Raw genomic sequence first — 23,563 nt, forward strand, 5'->3', positions numbered from 1 at the left:
TTTATACACTAACATATAAAGATGTTTGACTTCCATAAGAAATGCCACATTGCTCTTTTTTTGACTGCCTTTCATTCTGTGTGAAAATCAAGAGTGTGCCTCACTTTTATGTGGCAGTGGTTTAGTGAAGAAAATCCTGGGTTCTCATTCCTATTCTGTCACTGCCTTATGAGACTGAGCAAACAATTCAAATTCTCTGGTATCAGTCTCCTCAGTTGTAAAATTATCAGGCTGGACTAGATCATGTCTCAAGGTTCCTTCCATCTTTAAAATTTTGTTAGTATACCTTAAATACTATCAGACTCATATGCAAACAGAATAGCTCATAGACAAGATACACTTTCCTACCATCATTTAATCCCATTTTATGTTTCCAAAATGAAACAAGCTTTGACTGAGTAAAGTTTAAAATAGCTAGAATTATGGCCCCCTGCCATGGGGCTAGATAAGAAAAACACAATCCTGAACTCTTCTTTTATTCGAGCCTTATGGTAGCATGCAGGCCTTAATTTGGCCCAACATTCAAAATGTAAAAATGGTGTTACTTTAAAATCTAATGCTGTATACAAAACAATAGCACACAACCAGAGAGGCATTTAGCTAAAAGATGTTACTTTTGAACAAAACAAGACCACTTTTTGGGGTGTTCTGCACTTGCTGTCATGTACCAGTGTTCCATTTCATTGGTCATTAAAAACAATTGGATTCCACACATTTAAGAGATGCATTCCACCATGATGGTAGTTTTTAGGATTACCAAAATAATGCAGCCACAGAACCATTTTGGTACATTTTTGAGATGTTTCCAAGTTACCTACAGCATGTTCTGTAAGCTGATCTGGAAACTCCTTCATTTCTGCATCAGCATTTTCTTTACTATCAGATAGGGAGTCAAGAATATTATCAGCACTGTAGTCCTCTCCGCAATCTACAGCACTCCCATTATCTATTTCGGCTTCATCTAAGACACTGATATCCATCATGTCAATATCTCGAAAATTATCCATACTTGTTTCAACATCTTCCTGTAAGAAGAAGAATGGGGGGAAGGGGGGGGAAAAGCATGTGATAGGTATTTGGATTAAAATGCTTAACTACTAATTTGCACCTTCAACCAGAATCTATATACCTGTTCATCTCCAGAGTTTTCCTCCAGTCCATTATCTTCAGCACCCTCTTCTTCTGTTTTTCGTCCTGCTGAAGTAAGTTTGCAATGTGAAAAAGTGTAATAAAATTTTATCAGAACAAATAATCTTCATTCTCATATACCCCAATTAATCAAAAGCAAATTATTGCTTTTAAAGCTTTAACGTTCAAATAAAACAATCACAGAACTCCCTGAATTGAAACAAATGGTACTTATCACATGGGATAAGGTGGTGATAATATTTAAACGTGTTAAAAAAAAAATAAATGAGCCCTTTCCTTTCTTAGTGGGAAACTTTAAGAATTAAGGAGGAGAGATGTTTTCTCAATGCCAGTGATTCCCCCCATGCATTCACAAAAAATACTTTTCCGTTACAAAGGTTATAAAATTGAGTGTAGGTCAGCAGGCTAGCTCACAAGTCTATTTAAACCCTTAAGATACTTGAAATAGAACTGCTATACTAGTACTGAGTACTAGAGTCCAGTTACATTATGGGTTACATAATTTAGGCTAGACTAAAAATCTAACCAACATCTATTATATTGCTTCTAAGGAGAAAGGGTGTTCTAATTTCAAAGCTCTGACTCACAAATGAGATTCTTGAACACATCTAAGTGCAGTACAATGAAATTCACCTACAAGTGAGGACTTTCAATATTTTTATGAAGAGCTATCTGACAAAGTTTTATCACTTCAGTACAAATAAATACCAACTCTTCCTAAGACTCCACAACAGAAAAGCCAGCAAGTACAATTAGCTCCTTGAGTCAATAGTCTAGCTGACATTTATATAATCTGCTTGGCTTTATGTCACTGTCTCGCAAACATTTACAAATAATGCACCTTAAACATCTTTCTTTAACTGATTTCAAAGGAACAGGATTCCCTCAATTAGATAAAACCCCTAGGGAATGGACTTCTGATGCGAGGAAACTTCCTTTACACGTACAGGTTGGCACGCTGGCTGCAACTTCACAGAATTAAAGAAATGCCTAAAGCACTGAGAGGTTAAGTGACTTACCCCACAGTAACCAGACCAGTATTCATCAAGTAGTGAAATCTGAACACAGATCTCTCTTAATAAGAAGTGACTAAAATGATTAGTGGCTTTTGTGACCTCAACTGAGTTTATTTTTCAGAATACATGCCTAGTTAATTCCTGTCACCATCCAAAACGGTATGGAAATAATGTGACACTCAAAAGTTGTGTTGTAGGTTTAAGTCATACATGTACATCTTATTTTCAGGAGTTACAAAAATAATTTGAAACGTGGTTTTACATACTTCAAAGTAACAGAAAATAAATATGAATAGAAAGTGAATATGAATAACTGCACTGTAGCCTAAGATAAGTCTAAATTTGCTTTTCAAGGCCCTTCATATTACAATACTGTCCGAACTCTACACAATCTGGTCACTAATTTCTTATCTGCAATACTTTTCCCTGTTTTACATAAAGTGAACAAACTTCTCAATGTTGATCACTAAGTATTCCACACAAAAAAATGTTACTTCTGGCTTATGTTTCATTATCTTAAACATATCCAATATAAAGCACTGATTTAACGTAAACTGCTAAACTTACCCTTTATTTTAAATGACAGCAAAACTTAACTAAATTGTGTTTAATATGAAATTCATGTTTATTCCAAAAGACTAAACTGGAGAGATGCAACAGCCATTTTACAAAGGTCTGCCATACAAATGAGTTCACAAAGATTTTAGGGGAACATTTTAAATCAGTAGTACCCTCAACACAACTTTGCACACAAAAACAATAGTTTGCTTATTAGAACTCATTCCAATTTATTCATTAAAACAGGCTCCCCATGAATTCAAATCGATATTTGGCTATTTTGGACTGGCTTCTTTACACAATGGCAAGAATTTTATTATAGTGGTTTTATGCTCTCAATTTCGACAGAAAAATTAAGTTGCTTCATTCACTAGAAGTACCATCCTGGTACAAATCAAGAATGGACACTACGCATTCAGTAATTTTCTAGGAGGGCTGGATAACAAGATTAAAAAATTAGCCCTTGTTTGCTAAGGGGGAAGCAACAAGCACATAATTAACTTTAAATACAGTGACAGGAATAAAGTAGATCCAAAGTACATCAGGAAAATTTGAGAAAGAGATTCAACTGATTATTTAACTTACCTTCCTGAAGAGATTGTAGGTACTGGCAAGGGAGCGATCATATCTTCTTTCTAAGACCCCTACCCCCAGGACAGGGCCTTGGGGCGTAACTGGTACTCAATAAATGTTTGTTACATGAATCAATTTAGTTGGCTCAATCTTGAAATAGCTGTAGTTCAAACAGGTCTATGTCCTTATGTAGAGCCAATTCACTCCTATTGAATAGCCTATTTATACTGTCTACCAGGGAAATAATTTTTTGTTAAGCTAAAGCAATAGGAAGGTGCCAATTAAAGCTAAGAGTTATATAAGAGGGGATATAAATTCCTAAGGGCACTGGGGCTCACTGGCAGTCCCAGTGAAGAAAATGAATGCAATAGGGAATCATTCTTAACATCTGTTTGTTTTTAATACTCCTTGGAGTACCATGGATACCATGGGAACCAAATGCATTACAGGGAAGGTGGCAAAAACTAAAATACCTCACTCCAGCACTACATCAATCTTCTGATTAGAGAAACAAGATTCTTACTCAAAAGTAAAACACATGGAAGAAAAAGGGAGAAGCAAAGCACATTTTGAATTTGGTTCTTAAGGTCGGATCAAGTTTATTTTATGACTTAATACCTTTGCTGGGTCTCTTTGGAGTTGTTTTCTTGCTTCCTTCAGATGTAATTTCAATTTCATCAGGATTACCGCCTTCATCTTCAATTGCCTATTAAAAATATAGAATACATGTTGACTAAAAATGATAGCACGTAAACTTTAAATACAGTTCCTGATTACTTATCTTAAAACGGAATACTATCTAATAAAAACAATTTCATTAACTTAAAAAGTCATCATTTCTGTATAAAATCATTTCAAAACACATGTCTTTTTTGGCTCTGTTTTTTCACTGGTAAAATAGGGGATCTGGACTATATGTCACCTAAAATTTAAATCTATGAGAAATGCAATGAAGCATTATTAAAATTCAATTTATTATGTACTCAAATTGCATCTGGTCCTCATTCTACACTAGAAAGGAAGTGATCTACTTAAAGATGTCAAGAGGAGTTGAATTGCCCTTTAAGCTTCCCAGCTTTTATTTTTGGGGTGTCCTGTCTCCTAGACAGGAATCTTTTGGTATAAAAAGCTTTTTCTGGCCACTCGAACCTACAAGGAGAGGGAAGGAATGAACATCAATCCAAATTTTCCCAATAAAAACGGTACAAAGGAATATGGATAGGGATAAGAACTATAATCAGTAGTACAGGTAACTCTCAGGTAAGCAAACTTGCTCTAAAAATTACAGACAGCATCTTCTTTGCCAAAGGCACTGAGCAGCTGGGTGACAGGGTCAGGAAATGTCAAGAGGCTGGATTCAGATTCGGTCCTCTCTGACTCTGAGGCCAGGCCTGTTCCCACTTGCTGACAGAAAGAAACTAAAAGCCACTATCTCCCTCTGAAGTCTTTTACCAGAGCCAGGTAAACCATGTTGTAAGGCATGTCCTAATATACAATCCTTTCACTTAGGGATTGGGAAAGATGCTGCTGAGGCCTCTTTCAACTCTCACATTCTGTGATTAACTGGCAGGTAAGAGAAATGTTTAATCTATGCTTGAGACCCAACTTTGCCACCTAAATTTTACTAGTGACAATGAAGCCCCATTTCATTATTTTCTTTTTTATGTGTAAAATTGCAGATAACTACAGTATTTACCACAGGACCATAGTAATTTGTAACTGGCTAGTTTCAAGTCATTAAAAACTTAACAGAATGAAAAACTAGTTTACTGCCTGTAGTACTGGATTTGGGAGCAGGGTTTATTAAGTGTGTCATAATTTAGAAACGAAGTGAAAGTTAATTGCATAACCTTGAGGGCAAAGACTTTTGTTTTGAAGATGAAGTATACTATAGCGGGAACAGTGTCAGGAGTCATCTGGGTTTAAACCCCACCTCTGACATTTACCAGCAGTATGATTTAATTTCTCTGAGTCCAAGCTTTTTTATCACTAAAATAGAAAATAATAATGACAAAGTATTTGCCTCACAGCATTGTTTTGAGGCTCAAATGAGAGGATATATACTTTACATATTTTAAAGTGCTACTTGGGTGTCAGCTATCATTTGATTTTGTATCTCCATTGCCTAGCTCATGCTTAGTGAATGTATATTGAAATGAATTGAAAAGATCAATTTTTCCCAGAGCTAGGTTTACCCTGGAAACATGGTCAGAAGCAACCATACCCCTTCCTGGGAAGCAACCAAGTGAATTAGACCAATAGGCCCAACTTTAAAAAACAAAACATAAATCAACACCACTAAGAACTGAATAGTAGGCTGACTCTAGATATTGCCTGAGGCAAGATGTGGAATATTCTCCATCTCAAAAGCTGGACAGTTGTACCCTTGCATCCATTTTTTCCCCATATGAAATAAGGTTACATAAAGGATATGTCCTGAAGGGGAAAAAGAAGTTACAAAAAATCACCTATATGTTCTGTTTATAAGATACGATCTAATTTGTGTAAAGAGCACAAGATTTCTTGAACTTCTGAAATGAGCTGTCACCTAACTTCTATCTTTGTATCTACTTCTTTATCTCCCACCTTTGTTGCCCCCTTAAACCTAGGGTAAAAAACTGAACGACTCCAGTTTCTGCCTCCCCCCCCAAATGAAGATAACACTGTCTCACCTTCCTGGGATGGTTCTACCCCACTACTCGTCCCCCACCATAAACTGTTACCTACAGAAGGCAAGGTCAGTGTCTCCTTTTTATGAAAAACCACTTAACTAGAGATGAAGAAATCATCTACTAATCTCAAAGTACAGTCACCCCTACTGATGATGCTGTGCACAAAATACTTTGTATGTTACCTCTATACACGCTGCATGTCACTGCCCCCAATAAAATTTAAGCTTCTAGAAGGCAAGGACTGTTTTGTTTTTGAATCCTCAGTGCCTACCAGTATATGACACCTAGGTGGCATTTAATGCTTATGGAAAGCAACTGAATGGCAAGGGCCCCAAAATGTTTTTTCATTAAATGGCTTAAAGACAGGAGACAATGTACAAAAGCTCATGAAATCGTATAAGGCGTTATTATCATAATCACCATGGAGGGGGAAGATCTGGATCTCACCATACTTCTTTGCTACAGTATCTGCAATGGCTTCTTATTGTCCCAGTAAAATTAAAATTCCTCTTTCCAGCACTCAAGTCCCTCTACAATCTGGCCCCGCTCTTATCTTACCTAGTTACTCCTTCCTATGAACTCTCTGCTCCGGATATACAGGATTACTTTATCCACAGTACACAAAAACTGGGCTCTCAAACCTCTGCAGACAAAGCAGCACAGCATACAATTTGGCACTAAGGTAGGACTAGGGTTTATATTGTAGGTCTACTTACTAGCTGTGTGAACTTAGGAAGCTACTTTACCTCTCTGGGTCTCAATTTCCTCATCTGTAAAATGAGATTCAGTTCAACAAACATTTTATTAAGTATATCTACCAAGTACTAGCACTGCTAGGATGGAGGAATGCAAAGACCAAATCAAAACAGCCCCTTGCCCTCAACGTTCAGCGGTCTATACTATCTGTAAGGTTCGACTCTAGCAATGATCTTTGCTCTCACACTGTTCCCAAGTCCTAGGACGACCCCCTCTTCTTAAAACTCAACTCATATGTCCCACTTTCCCCAGGAACCTGACTTTGTTGTCTCTCCCTGCCCCCTCACCTTCCCCTTCAGACAACCCACAGCACTTTGTTTAGCAATAAGCTAATTCACCCAAGTATTGTACACTAGACTTATCTCTAAGCCACCCCAAACCCAATCGATTATAAAAACTCCTAGAAGTCTCGGGCCATCTCAGCACCTATTTCCTTTCTCCTCCAAGATCTAGCATAAAAATCCTTAACCAATTTGTCTGTCGAAGCCTATGGACTCCTCCCTGGATTACTTTTAAACATATAAAGCACACAAAATTACCATAAGAACCCGATGATATCGAAGTCGAGAAGTAATTCTTCTCTCCCCCGCCCCTACCTAGTTTTCTCAGTTTCCCCTGACTCCCCGAAATCCTTCCACCGAGCCCAGACTAAGAAGCCCCGGCATAGCGGATTCCGGCCCCCAGCAGGCACTCACTTCGGCGCCCCCTGGCCCGAGCCTCGGGACGTACGAGACGGGGATGGGCGGGGCGCGCGGAGCTCTACGGCCAGGGGTGGGGACTGCGAGGAGGGCGCTATGGCGGGGGAGCTCGAGGGCCCGCCCAGCCCCCAGCGCGCGTGCGCGTGCGCGGCGAGGCCCGCGGCTATGGCGACCCGGCCACTCTCTCAACCCCCCCCTCCCCCATCCATTCTCCCAACCCTCACACTCGACTAGGCCCTAAGAGGCTCCACCTTCTTGAGTCGGTCCATCAAGACGCTCTTGTTGCCGCCGCTGTCCAGGTTCCGCTTCTTCAGCTCGGCCCGGAGGTCAATCACCCGCAGATCGCTTAACCGCCGGGTCCCGGTCTCTGAGGAGGCGGAGCTGAGCCCTGCAGTGACAGAACTGGAATCGCCTGCGCCTGACAAAATCTCCGCCATCCCGAAGGGTCCTACCTCCGCCGCCCAACTCGCACGATTCGGGCGACTGCCACAGCTAGGAACACAAAATGGCGCCGCTTGCGAGGGAGCGGCACCAGCCTCCCCCACCCGTGGCGTCACTGCGCGCGCGCCGAGAAGGTGGTTCTTTTCGGGAGGCGCCCCACCTCCTCCCCAGACGCATGCGCTCTGCCCCTCTGTAACCAGGAAGGAGGGAAGGAAGGAGCTTCACTGTCTAGATGCGCAAGCGCTCAAAACCCAAGCGAACTCCCGCCCTCAAGTAATAGAGCACATGCGTAGCGCAAGTTGGTGTGGGAGGAGCCTTGGATACGTCTGTGTATCACGTGGGTGATTTGCGTGCGCTCCTACCGCACGCATGTGCAAACTCCCTCCGTGAGAGAGGGGAGGAAAAAAAAGCCAAGTCGGTTGGCGCGCATGCGTAACCGGAAAGGAGGCAGGCTAGTGCGTTTTCCTCGCAAACGGCGCCATTTTGTGTTCGGAACTGCCGCAGCGACTGCTGTGTGTGGTGAGGTGGGCAGCGAAGACAGGGCACCCAGGATGGCAGAGGCTCTGTCAGTGGCGGGCGATTCGGGATCTGGCTCGGCGGGTCTCGGCTCCGGCTCTTCGGAGACCGGGACCCGGAGGCTAAGCGATCTGCGAGTGATCGACCTCCGGGCCGAGCTGAAGAAGCGGAACCTGGACACCGGCGGCAACAAGAGTGTCCTGATGGACCGACTCAAGAAGGTGAGGGACCGGGGCACATCCGGGGCCCCGGCTATCGGTTTGGAGGGGGCGGGGGGAGAAGAAGACGAGGCCCGTGCGTGAGCCTGTCGCCGCGCACGCGTATTTGAGGCTGGGGTAAGGGGGGGGGCACGCCCCTTTGCTCGGGTCCTGGCACCTTTTTCTGCGGCGCGCGCCCCCCCCCAGCAGCCCTTGTCAACTTGCTCACCCCACCCTGCCAGGAAAAATCTGGGGAACGAGCGCGCTGGAACGGACCCGGATTCTTGGGGAACCGACATGCTGGGAAGTTTGTGTCTGGGTGGGAGGGAGAGAACTAGGGAGAGAGTACTGAATGTTCTAAGGGCTCTGGCTGCTGTCCATCCGGCTTGGAGAGTGGTTATTCTGCACAGAGCCGCGACCCTTTGACCTTTTGCCCCGATCAGTACCTTTCTCTCACGCGGTACAAAGTTCAAACAACCTGTTGGTTTCTGGTGAACTTTCCAAAAATCACTGGTAAATACATGCAGTACACATAAATGAACGTCCTGGGTTTAAGTCCAGTGTCCGTTAAGAAATGTAAATCATCACTTCAAACGAATATAAGCCATCTTGGGATGTGATAGTGAAGTTTACCTGACTCTTGACTTCTGGAGTTCTTGCCCAGCCAGACCAGCAGAACAAGAGTAAGGGAACCAAATGTTTATTACAGCAAAAGTTTATTGCTAGTAAAGCACATAATGTCATGCACCTAATAAGTTCTCATGAAACTAATATCTTAATAGGCTATTGAGGAAGAAGGGGGTGATCCTGATGAAATTGAGATTGCATCAGAAGCTACCAGCAAGAAAATTGCAAAGAGGTGTATGAAAGGTATGTGTGCAAACTCAAGATAGAGGTTTTGGTGAACTGGAGAAGGCAGAGAACACCTTTTCTGTTTACATTTTGGCTGTATTTCTCAGATTAATGTAGTTTTGATTTTACGTTTTTGAAAAGTGAGTTTAGATTAGCATTTAGTTGAACTAGGCAGAGAGCCAAGCAGGTGCTTTCAAATGCCCACAGGCTGATAGAGTTACCAGTGTACCTAATTCCAGTTTTATTTAATAATTACGCTCTTGATAACAGTTATAAGAGTTTTCATTTTCATATGGCTTTTAAATAAAAAATTAAGTACTTTGACTTATATTATCTCATTTGATCTTGACCATGTGTTTGAGATAGTTGGGGAAAGTGGAATTTATGTTGCCTGATTTTCAAATGAGGAAGAAACACATTAGTCAGTTGACTGGCATGTTGATATCAGTTGACTAGAATGTTAATGTGAATTAACTGGTCCTTTGAAAATAGTATATCTGTAAGAACACTTACCAAATACTTTGGATCATCAAAAAATACTGTTCACATTCCTTTTCCTTCCCAAATTTTGATCCATTTTAGGACTGATGGGCTAGAGCAGGCTAGCATATTGTGATTATTTTGATATGGGCACTTATGTTCCATTGTGTACAATTTTAAGTTTTCCTGTCACAGAGATATTATATAAATATATCCTATTATTATGGCTTTACATAGTAACATTTTTAGCTCAGGTAGTACTGTTTTTTCTTCCTTTGATAAATATTCCTTAATATTTTTTATTCTGAATTTAAATATTTTAAAAATTCCATATATTAATGGAAAAATATCAGAGATTGTATGTGAAACAGTCTCCATACTGTTTTTTTAAAAAATGAAAATTTTTTGTTATTTTCAAAACTGTTCTCTTTGTGCTTCCTTCTAAACATTTTTCGGTTCCTTCCTGTGCATTTTAAAAATTGTTTTAGTTGCCATATTCTTTTGTGGGGTTTTTTTGGACATTATTTCTAACATCCTATCTTCCCAGCTCCTTTCTCCCCAATTGAAAACTGAAGGGGGAAAAAAACCCATGTAACAAATAACCATAAATCAAGGAAATGATCAGTGTAGTAGCTATGCCCCTAAATGATATGTTTCCTCCTACATCTTGAGTCACTTACCTCAGGAGGTGGTTAGGAGGTAGGTAACATACTTCTCCATATACATGTACATGGGATAACTGATTGAAAGACAAGAACTCTAGTCAATGCAGTGATCAAAGTTGTTTTCTTTTATGGTATTGTTGTCCTTGTATGAATTGTTCTGGTTCTGCTAACTTTACATCAGTTTATACTACCCCCTTGATTTTCTGCATTCATCTTTTTTGTCATTTCCTATGATGAAATATTGTTCCATTACATTCATATACCATAATCTGTTTTGCCATTGATGAGTATCCTCTTAGATCTTTTTTCCCCTTCCTTCTCCCCCCGCCCCCCACTTCACTGTCAAGAAGTTTGTTTTCCTTGTGGTATTATCTTCCCTCTTAACCCTCTCTCCCTACTTCCATTTGAGTTTTATGTATTTCTGCACCAAGTGGTATCTACATTTAGCCCTATTTTATCCATTTTATGAGTGAGCTTTATTAGATGCCTGCTTCCATTACTGCTTTCTCCATTTTTTTATACTCATGCACAGTGATTATGAAAATAGCAAGTCTCACCCCATTCTCTTTCCATTGGTGTATTTCTTATCTTAGAACTCTCAGAACAAAATAAGTCTACTACTCCCTAAAGCAAATTTTTTATTTCAATTACCAAGCATTATTTTTTCTTTACCTACCTCTCCCCCCTTCCACTGGAAAAAATAAGAAAAATAACCCTTATAATGAATATGAATAGTCAGAGAAAATATTACTTTATTGGCCTAGTCCAAGAAATATATATATCTCATTCTGCACCCTAAATCCTTCACCTCTTTATTAGGAGGTGGACAGCATGTTTCATCAGCAGTCTTCTAGAATTGTGGATACTCATTGATAGAGTTCTTAAGTCTTTCAAAGTTTTTGTCCTTACAGTGTTACAGTTATTGTATAAGTTATTCTTCTGATTTGTGTCATTTCACTCTGCATCAGTTCTTTCCTACAACATAAAAGGCTACTATAAATATTTTTGTACACATGAGTCTTTTTCTCTTTGTTTGGTCTCCTTGGAGTATAGACCTAATAGTGGTATAACTGGGTCAGAGGATAGTCGCAATTTAATAACTTTCTGGCATAATTTCAGATTGCTTTCATGAATAGCTAAACCAATTCACAGCTCCACCAATAATGTATTAGTATTCTGGTTTTATTTCCTAACACCAGTCAGTTAACTTTTTTGTCTACTTTGCCAATCTGATGGGTGTGAAGTGGGGACTCAGAGTTGCTTTAATTTGCATTTCTCTAATTATGAATGATATGTAGCATTTTCTCATGGCTATAGAAAACTTGAGAATTGCATATTAATATCCTTTGACTATTATCAATTGGCAGATAGCTCTTATTCTTACCGATTTGAATCTGTTCCTTATATATCTTATAAATGAGGCTTTTATCAGAGAAAATTTGTTGCAAGGGTTTTCCCCCACCAGTTAACTGTTTCCTTTCTAATCTTAGTTGTGTTGGATTTGTTTATGCAAAAGCTTTAATTTTATGTAATCAAAATTGTCCATTTTATCTTAAGTGATTGTCTGTCCTTTGGTCATAGATCTGAAAGGTAATTTTTTCCTCGTTCTTCTAATTTGTAATGTCATCTTTTATAGCTAAGTTGTGTGTCCATTTGGAGCTTATCTTGATATAAGATTTAAGATGTTAGTCTAAACCTAGTTTCTGTTAGACTGCTACGCAGTTTTCTCAGCATTTTTTGTCAAATGGACCTTACCCTAGTACCTGGGATCTTTGGGTTTATCAAACACTAGGTTATTAAAGTAGATTACTTTGGCATGTTGTATACCATATGTGTTTGAGTGGTCAACCTCTCTATTTTTAAATTAGTATAAAATTGTTTTGGTAATTACTTTTTTTTTTTATAAGTTTGGGAATCTGGTACTGCTGGGCCCCCTTTTTGCTTTTAAAAAAAAACTTCCCTTGAGATTCTTGATCTATTGATTCTTCAAATGAATTTTGTCATTTTTTTCTAGTTTTACAAAATGATCCTTTGATAGTTTGGTTTAGCATTGAAGAAGTAAATTAATTTAGGTAGTATTGGCATTTTTTCTTGTATTTGTATTTCAATGTAATTTCTTACCTCTGGTCTTTCTATCAGAAAAGCTTGAAACCCCTGTAGTCCATTTCCCTCCCCCTCTCCCCTTATAGATTATATTCAGCTTTGCAGGGTAAGTTATTTTTGTTTGTAAGTCTATCATTTGCCTTTTGGAATTTTCCAAGATCTCCTCTCATAAGCAGTAGAGACTACCAGGTCTTGTGTGATCCTAACTGGTTTCTTGGTACTTGACTTGCTTCTTTCAGGATGCTTGCAGTGTTTTTTGGTTTTTTTGTTTTTTTGTTTTTTTGCTATGGGGATTCATAATTTTGTCTGTGATATTCCCAGGACTTTTCATTTTTGGATTGTTTCTTTGTTTTGGTTTCTGGTTCTAATAGATCTGGGCAGTTTCCATTTATGATTTCTTGAAATGTAGTGTTAAGGCTTTTTTTAAAAAGGGTTTTTAGGGAGTCTGATGATTCTTAAATTAATACCTCCTTGACCTGTTTTCCAGGTCAGTTATTTATGATGCCAGATAGCTTACTTTTTTTTTCCCCCAATCTTTAGATTTTGTTCTAATATTTCTTGCTGTCTCACAGAGTCATTGATTTCTGTTTGGTCTGTTCTAGTTTTCAGGGATTCTGTTTCTTGGGTAAGATTTACCACTATCTTCTGAACTATTTATTCTCCTTATTCTTTGCTCCTGAGCTTTTATTTCCTTTTATTATTATTATTATTATTATTTTTTATCTCTTGCTTCATTTCTTCTAGGTATTCATGTAGTCTTTGTGGAAAACCCATCTTTTCCTTTGAGTCACTGCTTGCAGTTGAGGTGGCGCTGCTGTTGAGAGGTCATATCCAGGGCAGTCAACTGAACAGTATTAGCCCATTCACCTAAATTATGGTATAAAAAATTATGATGACATGATTATGAAAGTAAAAGATTCCTTTTGTTTGTGTACATGTATTGTGTACTAAGGAATTTATAAATAAGACAGGACCTTAGTATGTGCTTTTAAGCTATCAATTTGATAAAATTTAGAAAGACTAAAGCACTTAGATTTTGTGTGCAAGACAATAGAAGCACTGAATTGTTCATTTTCTTGGGAAGAAATTTAAAAGCAGCTATTGTTAATAAAGTGTGACTCTACTACAAGCAGTGGAGGACATTGCTTAGAAAATCAGAGTAGAAAATTATTGCTGGCACTATATAAAATTTTAACCTAGATTAGTTTTATTCATTTATTTTTATAACTCTACAGCTGTCTTTGGAAGTTAAACTCTTATAGTGCATTAAAGTCCTTGTAAATTTGGATATGTTTTCTAAAACTAAAATTTTGACAGTTTATAAGGTCTAAAATTAGGTGTGTTTTTTTTTAAAAAAGTTTTTAGTCATAATAAGTTTAAATATCCCCATAGGCATCTCAAAGCAACTCATTTTCCCCTCAAAACCACCCTTCCTAACTTTCCTATTTTACTTGTGGGCACCATGATCCCTCCAGTCACCCAGTATACACTCATTCTCTTACCCCATATAACCAAGAGTTTCCATGATTATAATTTTATGCCTCTCCTGTATGTCCTCAGTGGATGGGTCACTGGGTTTGGAGTCAGGAAGACCTGAGTTCAAATTTAGTCTCAGGAACTTCCTAGCTGTGTGACCCTGGACAAGTTATATAACTTCTATCTGCCTAGTTTACTCATCTGTAAAATGGGGATAATAATAGCACCTACCACCTAGGGTGGTTGCAAAGATCAAAAGAGATAATATTTGTAAAGCACTTAGTATGTGCTAATAAATGCTTCTTCCTTTCCTTCCACTCCTCTGTCCTTCTCTTTCCTCCCCTCCCTTTTCACACAAGTACCACCCTAGTTCAGTAGCCTAATTGGTCTCCTCTCCAATCCATGCTATTAGTTTGCCAAAGTGATTTTCCTAAAACATACTTCTGACCATGTCTCTCTATTACTGGGTAAATTTCGAAGCAGTGTAAAGTCCTGTTTGTCATTTAAAGCCCTCTACAATCTAGTTCCAACCTATTTTTCCAACTTTATATATCATTCTGCTTTCACAAACTAGGGTTTTTGCCTTACTGTTTCTTATATAAGACTCTAATCTTTGGAATGACTGTCCCTCATTTCTGAAGTACGTTCCCTCTTAGAATCCATAGTTTTCTTCAGAACTTGGCTTAATCACTACCCCTTATATGAAGTCTTTTCTGTTTTTCTCTGAAACATGACATTGTATTTTGTATATGCTTACATTTTATCTCTTTTTGAGGGCAGGAACTGTTTTATGCTTAGGACCCGGCTTACACATAGTTAAGACTCTTAACAAATGCTTGTTATGATTCATTGCCACTATTACAATCCATATCTTTATTTTCATTTATAATGAAGAAGAGAATATGTCAGGGTTTCAGAATGCTAATTTTATTTGCCCTGGGGAAATATAAATAATGCTTGTGGTCGGATGTTAATCTGCTTCATCAGAAATTTTATTAGTGTGCAGCTCTGAAATTAGATATGAGAGAACTTTGAGCCTTTTCAGTATGATTTGCGATTTCTCATGCAGTTGAATGTAAAATTCAAGATTCAAGTCAAAGTTACCAGCACTTAAAATAAGGGTTTGGAATACAACAGAACTTAGCCAAGTTTTTCAAATTGCTGTCTAGAGATGGCTCAAGATTAAAATTTTGAATGACTCAAAACTGCTTAGAGTTTAAATTCTTTCTTAAAAGGCTTATATTAATATTCTAACTTAGAAATATAAAAATTATTTTTAAAAGCATTTTGGTCGGTGGCTCTGGATATCATAATTGTGTTTTTGATTAGGACCAATTCTACTAAAATTTAACATGATGTCTTTAAATTAGGTCTTAATTATTCTGTTAAGAAATTATATTGTCTTCTGGAAGCCATGGGCCGCAATTGGACCTATTCCAACAACTGAATAAACTGCCTTTCTTTAAAGATAAAGTATCGCAGTTGTACTCAATTTCCTGTTTTCATATCTGGGAGAGCAGGAAGAAATGTCTCCCCCCTCCATTTTTTAATCTTTTTGCCCTGCGTACTCCCTTCCTCCCCCTCCCCCCTCCATAAGTGGTCTGCTTTTCCTTTGAATAACAAAGGCAGCTGTACAGTACCTTGGTGATAATTTTGAAGGAAAATTGCTTATGTTTATGTAGTTATTGATTTTGGTCACATTTTTGTTGATACATTTAGTTGTGTGTCTCATCCTGCCCTTCTCTCCTTCTCCCTTCCTCCTGCCCCCTTCCCCCCCCATGGCGATTGTTCTACCTTATTCCTGGAACCTGCCCTATTGTGAATGAGTGACTGGGTTTTTTAGACTGAGTGTTTAAATATTAGTGGTACTTTGCATAGATGAGGTGAATTTGATGCCTAAGGTGTTGCTGTGAGTTTGAGGTCATTTCAGGATCTTTACTTTGTGATACAGCAGGTGTCAGCAAGTATTTTATGAGCAGATCAAAGGGTAGCGCTGAATTTTTTTGTGTTTTTAAAACCCTCACACAACTTGAGATTGCAGCCTCTTAGCTGGTATTCTAGTAATAACTAATGTTAAACTAGTAATGACTAATGTTAAACTACTACTTCACAGCAAAAAGAATTTGGATACTTCATGAAATTCATTCTTAGTTTGAATTATACTAAAAGAAGTTGAGCTGTTAAGTCTCTTGCAGTTTTTGCAAAGATGAATTAGGTATGAGAAGAGAATTTCTATAAGAATGTATGATATTTCACAATTATACTGTTGTTAGGGCGTAAGCCAGAGGAAGAGGGTGCTGAAGATAATGGACTAGAGGAAGATTCTGGAGATGGACAGGTAAGTGGAATCATTTTGGTGGTGTAATATACTAGTTCTGCATTTCAGTCCAAGTAGCTATTATATATACTTTTTTTGTTTTTGCAGGAGGACAATGAAACAAGTTTGGATAACTTGCAGGATATAGACATGATGGATATTAGTGTGTTAGATGAGACTGAAATAGATAATGGCAGTGCTGCTGACTGTGGTGAAGACTACAGTGCTGATAATATTCTTGACTCCTTGTCTGATAGTAAAGAAAATGCTGATGCAGAATTGAAACAACTTCCAGATCAGCTTACAGAACATACTGTAGGTAACTTGGAAACATCTCAGAAATGTACCAAAACATTTTTAAAATTCAAAGAAATACAAGCATTGCTGTAGCATCTCCTACATATGTGGAATCAAAGTATTTTAAATCAAATAGATATTGTTATCATTGTCAATAAAGACTTAATTTGGGGTCTAAAAATTTGTGGGATATGAGACTAATTATGTCCATTTAACACTTATGTAGAGCTTATCAACTGTAAAGGATAGCTTGAATTTAGTTTCCATTGTCAGTATTTGACCTTTTATCTTGTTACATTTTTGGCAGGGAGATGGGTTTAATCCTTTCAAGTACTTAATACATTATCTGCATCGTAATAAAAGTTGTTAGAGAGCTGATTAACTATTACTTCAGCAAGAATCTTTTTTTTTTTGCAGCCTTAGGACCATCTGGTCATCTTGGTGTGGACATTTTGTATTGGAATTAATATTTTTTGTAAGATTTATAATCAACTGTAAACTGTAGTGAATTTGAATTACAGGACTGAGCTTAAACACTTGAGTTGGGGGGGGAAATGTAATTCTTAGCATTCTTTCAGCTGAGAATAAGTGAGCACAATTGGAATTGTGTAATAGGGCTGTGTTATTTCTTCTTTGCAGACTTGTATGAGCATTTCTGTATTTACAGCATCTGTTTTCTTTCCTTGTAACTTCAGTAAACATTTCAAACTTAGAAAATAGAAAAGGGAACTGTTATATAAGACAGATTAGTTGTGTGACCATGGGAAGATCACTTAGCCTTCCAGCGCTGTAGAGCCTTCATATGGATAAAATAATACCTCTGGGTCCCTTCTTACTTCCTTTCTCTCCCCTCCCCCACTGAAGATGTTTGGAATTTTCCTTAACAGTTTTCCCTAGATTTAGAGGTAAAAAGAACCTCAGAAGTTCTATTTAATGCATTTTCCTGAATTTTAAAAGTTTCTAATTACTAAGTTCCATTTTAATTTGCAATTTTAAAGCAGAAAAAATAGAAATAGAAAGTAATGTAATTTTTCTTTGTTGCTTTGATTCAAATCTACTGGAATGTGGCCTACATGAGTCAGATATGATGTCTGGAAAGTAAACAGACTGGTGGTTTGGTTTTTTTTCCTCTTAGAAGATTAATGTCTTATTCAGACATCTGATGGCAAAGGTATGATTCTTTTGGTTTCTGTGAGGTAATCTTTCATTTACTCTTTCAGGTGACTGGAGAAGGAGTTGGAAACAATTTGGATGCTTCATCATCAGACTTCACTATAATACAGGTAAATTATCTTTTGGTTCTTAGGATCTTAGTATCTAGATTTAGAACTGAAAGGAACCTCAGATTATCTAGTCTATCCCCTTCGTTTTACAGATGAAGGAACTGAAGCCCAGAAAAGTGAATTGTAACCTAAGATCACACATGTAGTATAAATAGCAGAACCAGGATTTCAGGCCCCCACACCCTCTTGTTCCAGCATTTTTCTAATATTCTATATATTTTTGCTTTTCAGTCCTATCCACTTATTTTCCAAAATGTTTCTTGCACCTATCTCCTTCTTTCTCTTCTCATTGCTACTACTACCTTGTTGCAGGACCTTATCACCTCATGATAAGTTATAAGGCAGTTATAGGAAAAGGAGAATGATCTCAGACTAGATCAGTATACTATTATAGGAACAACTGTAATGAATGTTTGGGGTAAATTCATGACCAAAATATGAACCAAGAAGTTTGGAATTAGAGGAGTCTTAGAAAATCTAGTTCTCTTATTTTAGGTATAAAGATACTAAAATCCAGAAAGGTTTAGGTGTCTGAAAGTTCAAATACTAAATGGCAGATCATGGGGCTCAATTCCCAGGTTCCAAATCCTGGAACTTGGGACGCAACAATTGAAAACTGATTCATTGGGTAATAATAGCATTAGGATGTTGAACTCTAGTGTACAATTTGGTAAACGAGGTCAAGTGAAAAATATGTGAAATTAGTCAGATGTGAAAGTGTGTGGAAGGTATCTGAAACTGAAAATCATAGAAATAATAGCAACAGAAATATGCAAAGATTTTTTAAAGATTTGTTTCCTCAGTGTTGGGTACATCCTCCAGATTTGGGCTTCTCTCCATGCCTTAGTGGATAGTCTTCGTGGATTGGCATGACTCAAAGCAGTCATTACTTAATGGCTAGCTTTCTGATGGTGAGCCTCTTGTCAGGTGGCTACACTAGTCCTCAGGAAAGTCTACCATCTGGCCTGTGCCTGAAGATTTTCCATTGGGATGGGATCTACCTGAGTTTGACCAACATTTAACATAGCCTTCTCTAGTCCAAGATTATAGTTTTGCATTGGTAGAAACTTGTGTTTTTCTGATACTCCGTACAGTTTAAGATAATTTTAAATGATATAATTTGAGTCATATCCCTTGTTCTAAATGGTTGTTTTTGGCAGCTTCACAGGCTAATAGTTTTCTGCTTGAACTGGGCAAAAGCAGATCTGCATAGAGACAAAATTGAGTGAGTCCAGAAAGAGAGGCTTTAATAATCTATTTCTACAGTCTCAAAAATGAGGATTGAGACATGACCCCAAATATCCCATTGGAGGGTGGGAAGTTGGTTTAGATATCACCCTCTTTGTAGTAACCATTCATAGAGCTTTCATATAAGCCATAACTAAAAATCATTATTCCCTGACATTCCACCCCCTTCCTAATTTTTAAGCTGCTATCTCCCCTCCTATCTCTTGCCATCAACCCTTCGGGTCAGTTAAAAACCTAAGGATGCCAAGGCACCTATATAGAAGTACTATTAGGGAAATTCCCCTGTTCCTCCACTCCCTGCCCTCCACGTTGCCCCCATGGGAAGTTTTGTCTTTCTTCCTTAACCCCCAATCTCAGTTTTGTTGTAGGTGAAACAGTCACAGTATTACGTGTGTGATTTGTGAATACACATACTGGGGCTGTCTGCTCAAAAGCGTTTTACTGGTTGAGGTGTGCATTCGGAAAACATGGGACACCACAGTTCTGTAGCAATTGGTTCTTGTGAATTAGATGAAGAATTTGTGTCAAGGAAAATAAAATTGAAAATGTCTAAAGCTAACTTAAAATTATTTTTTAAGTGAAACAATTTGTTTTCTAGAGGCACTGTCCTGTAAATTGTTAGGTAACTTGTTGTTCTACCTACTATGGAAAATGATTGGTTATGGTGCTTTGCTTTGTTTTTCTTCATAGGAAATGAAGAACCACCCTTGGAGCCAGGTACTGTTAAATAGAAACATGAGAGCTATGGCTTGGCAATTTCCCCACTAATCTTTTTTTTTTAAGCTTTTTTTTTTTAAAGAAGTGTGACTGTTGTGTGTTATTTTAATGGTGGACAATCCGGATCATACAAGGATCAGAGATTGGAAACCCAGTCATATCACCAGATCTGTGGAAGTTGTGTTCTGGTTAGTTGAGGTAAAATATTTGTTGAGATGAAATGGTTATTTACATCTTTTTAACCACATTCTTTTAACTGATCTTGAAATAATTTGCCCCAGTCATTCTTTTTACTTCTACACATGAAACAGATCTTGTGATATTGTGCAATATCTTTATTTGATAGTTTTGATTAAAGCAGTTCAGGCAGTTTAAAACTGTTGTAGGGGAAGTTAAAAAACATAAGAAGTAACTGGATTCCAGAAGAGGAAAGACAGTTTCTACATGAGAATTCCAAACGTATTGTTCCCTTTCTGGACTGCAAATAATACTCCTGCACCGTTGGAAGAGTTTCTGGTTTTCATGTTGGACTGTTCTGTTAAAAGAAATTCAAAAGAAATTTCGAAATTGAGCTGTCAGTGAATGGTGATACTTTCGGTTAAAGACCTTGGACTTTGGAAGCTAAGTGTGAAGAGTGAGACGTGAACAACATTGTCAAGAAGAATATCAAGGAACAGCCAGAAGGGTTTTGGGGGTTAAATCTTTGGGGTCCTTTTATCTTCCCTGTAGTTTTTTGAGGCTCAATATATTAGACTGTTGGAGTGCAGGTAGTTTTAAACAGTATAAGTTTGTGTACATCAGGGTTTTCCAATCTCTGTGTAGCTAGCAGTTCTCTTCATGTTAGTGTGGCAGCCGTGCCAGTTCCGCATTTGTGATTGCTTTATTTCCCTGGTAATTAAACCTTGTGCCATTCTATTCCTGTTAAATCCATAGAAAATGAGAAAATACTCGACATTTTGGGGGAAACTTGTAAGTCTGACCCACTAAAAGAAGAAGGTTCCGACCTGGAGCAGCCATTTTCACAGGATGCAAGTAGCGTGGGGCCAAACAAAAAGCTTGCAGAGGAAGAGGACAATTTTGTCACCGCTCATCCAGAGGAGGATGCATTAGATTTGGACAGCGAGTCAACACAAGCAATTGCCAGGAAGGCAGAAAAGCACTCAGATATAGTGAAAAGGGAGAAAAGCGAGCAGAAAGTAGATGAAGAGAAAATGGACTCTGACACTGTAGTGGTAGAGAACCTAACTGATCAGAGTAGCAGAGCATCAGAAAATGCAGAAGCTTCTAGCGAGGAAGCCCAGGAAACGCCAGAGAAAGCCTCAAGCCCTGAAACCAAAGATAGCAAAGAAGACGTTAAGAAAAGTGAAGATGAAGCTAATAACGAAGATTCATCTGCTACTAAAGAGTCCTCTACCAATGAGGGCGGTGATCAGAAAATGAGGTTTGTTTTTTCTCAGTTCTAGACCAGATGCTATCTTTTTTTCATTGGTCATTTAATGACACACATAAGCTGTTTTCTTCAGTTGGCCAGCCAGACTGATGAAATTGTAGTTTACTTCTAGAGTTTGTTTTATTTCCCTTTTGTGCATTTTTAATGGGTGATTTGATTTCTTTCCTTTTCTCAACCTAATATGGTTGTGTGTTTAAATTGTTCCTAATTGTCATCTTCAGCTAAAGAGAATTGACTTTAGGAATCTGACTTATTACATTTTGTCAGATTTCCGATACAAGTTTGCAAAGCTGTCTTTTAAATTTTTATTTCAGACCTAATTTTCTGGTAGGTATTAAGTTGTAGCACATGCCATACTTTTTTTGAGTTAGTTTTCCTAATGCTTTTTCCTGCTTGAGTAACATTAACTTTTGTCTTTAGCTCTGTTGAGGACGACACAGATATAAAACCAACCTTGAAGGATGACAGAGGTATGCTTTTACTTATGGGATGGATAAATTGATTATATATTTTCCCTATTTTGGAAGCAGAGGATTATTCCTTAAATTTATATCATTTCTATTGACACCTTTTAAAGATATGATTCAAAGATGCAGACTATTTTGAAACTTAGTTTTGAAAATCAATTTTCCACTGATGGAAAATTTCGCTAGGACTGCAGAATACTACTTAATTTTATTATGAATAAGGCTAGCTTTTGAATATTTGAGAATTAGCATTTGGTTTTTGAAGGTGGCTGTCATCTCCCAGTGAAATGATAAAAGGCCGTATTATAGCATCATGGTAATTTTTTTTTCCTGACTGGTGAACTCAATGGCAAAAAATTTTGATTATTAAAATTAAATTACCAGTCTTAGAGGGTTGCCTGACAAATAGAAACCATTTGCATCTTGTTACTGGAGCTTGGTGCTTTTAATCATGTTTACTATTCTGGTGAGATGCATGTATAAAGTAACTTACTGCTACCACAAAGATTTTTTATTTGATATCCTGAAAAGCTTTGGAAATTACTGAGGAGCTTGAACTCAGAAAGTTGAAGTTGTGTTGAAGTGGGCTTTTTTGTTTGTTTTTAAATAACAGTTTCTGGTAAAGCTATAATATTTTCTTTTTGAATTTAGGTCGTGCTAGTAGCAGTTCTGGTAGGAATTTGTGGGTTAGTGGACTCTCTTCAACTACCAGAGCCACAGACTTGAAGAACCTTTTCAGCAAATATGGAAAGGTAAGGTCCTGTACCACCTGGCCCCCAATTGTAGCTAGATTTAAATGAATAATTTTAATCTGAAATAGTAGAGATATTTCCCAGAGCACTTTGAACAAATTTTAATCGCTGATATTTTCTTTGTTTACATCACTATCCCTTCTGAATTAATGCTTCTCTTCCTGTCTCTGAATAGAAGCTCCCCTTAAAATAGCTAGTGAAGCAGAACAACCATTTTACCTGTCTAAAAATGGTATGCCTCCTTCTAAACCTGTAGCTGAGGGGAAGGGGGTCAGCCAACTTCTCTATTAGCCCTCTAACATCTTTATCGGTCTACATTGATCGGATTGTGAAGAATTTCCACTGCGTTTGCTTTCACGTTGGTTCACTCCAGTTGACTTTTCCAAGTCACCAAGTTAACTTGTAGCCTTTTATTTCTTGGTGAAAACTACATATAGGCAAGACATGACATTTTATAATAGACTCCGAATATTATCCCATGGACAGTACAGTTCATTGCATCTTTCTCGGAAGGGTCCAGTCACAAACAACTGAGATGTCAGTGGACTCGATGTTAACTGGTCTTGGCATGTAGGACCTAACTAATCATTGCCTTGCTGAATTCCTGATTCTAAGAAAGAATAGAAATAGTTTGCTGATGAATGCTGTTCATTTTGTGTGTGTGTTCAAGGTAGCTAGTTGAAAAATTTATAAGTAGATGAATTGTTGAAATGTGCTTTATGTTTTCCACCATTTAAGGGTGATTTGATTTGATGTACTAGTAGTCACCAGTGTCTCAGTGGTAAGGATTTTATAGATTTATGTATTATTGGGGCTGGAGAGAGCCTTAGATGATATCTCATTACCTTCCCTTATTACTTCTGTGCCCCGCACTAAGGAC

The 23,563-nt window shown here is 38.0% G+C and overlaps 2 protein-coding genes across 7 annotated transcripts in view; one reads left to right on the forward strand and one right to left on the reverse strand.

Moving 5' to 3' along the window:
* Positions 1-7,975, reverse strand: part of SAFB (scaffold attachment factor B) — a 48,696-nt gene extending 40,721 nt beyond the window's left edge. For 2 of the 6 annotated variants that reach the window (XM_020971300.1, XM_020971297.1), the window contains exons 1-4: positions 7,674-7,975; positions 3,915-4,002; positions 1,130-1,197; positions 819-1,025 (exon numbers count right to left, since the gene is read on the reverse strand). In XM_020971300.1, coding sequence (XP_020826959.1) covers positions 819-1,025; positions 1,130-1,197; positions 3,915-4,002; positions 7,674-7,859 — 549 coding nt within the window. In that variant the 5' untranslated portion in view covers positions 7,860-7,975. The remainder of the gene's footprint in view (positions 1-818; positions 1,026-1,129; positions 1,198-3,914; positions 4,003-7,673) is intronic. The other 4 variants (XM_020971299.2, XM_020971298.1, XM_020971302.2 and 1 more) reach the window with 4 other exon arrangements.
* A 333-nt stretch (positions 7,976-8,308) lies between these two features.
* SAFB2 (scaffold attachment factor B2) overlaps positions 8,309-23,563 on the forward strand; it is a 38,660-nt gene continuing 23,405 nt past the window's right edge. The window contains exons 1-10 of the mRNA XM_020971305.2: positions 8,309-8,600; positions 9,359-9,446; positions 16,426-16,490; positions 16,578-16,784; positions 17,987-18,049; positions 18,768-18,777; positions 19,997-20,014; positions 20,948-21,455; positions 21,885-21,934; positions 22,583-22,683. Of these exons, the coding sequence (XP_020826964.1) occupies positions 8,415-8,600; positions 9,359-9,446; positions 16,426-16,490; positions 16,578-16,784; positions 17,987-18,049; positions 18,768-18,777; positions 19,997-20,014; positions 20,948-21,455; positions 21,885-21,934; positions 22,583-22,683 (1,296 nt within the window). The 5' untranslated portion in view covers positions 8,309-8,414. The remainder of the gene's footprint in view (positions 8,601-9,358; positions 9,447-16,425; positions 16,491-16,577; positions 16,785-17,986; positions 18,050-18,767; positions 18,778-19,996; positions 20,015-20,947; positions 21,456-21,884; positions 21,935-22,582; positions 22,684-23,563) is intronic.

This window comes from Phascolarctos cinereus, unplaced genomic scaffold (genome assembly GCF_003287225.1).
Source record: "Phascolarctos cinereus isolate Bilbo 61053 unplaced genomic scaffold, phaCin_HiC Scaffold_4;HRSCAF=312, whole genome shotgun sequence".
NCBI classification, from domain to species: Eukaryota; Metazoa; Chordata; class Mammalia; order Diprotodontia; family Phascolarctidae; genus Phascolarctos; species Phascolarctos cinereus.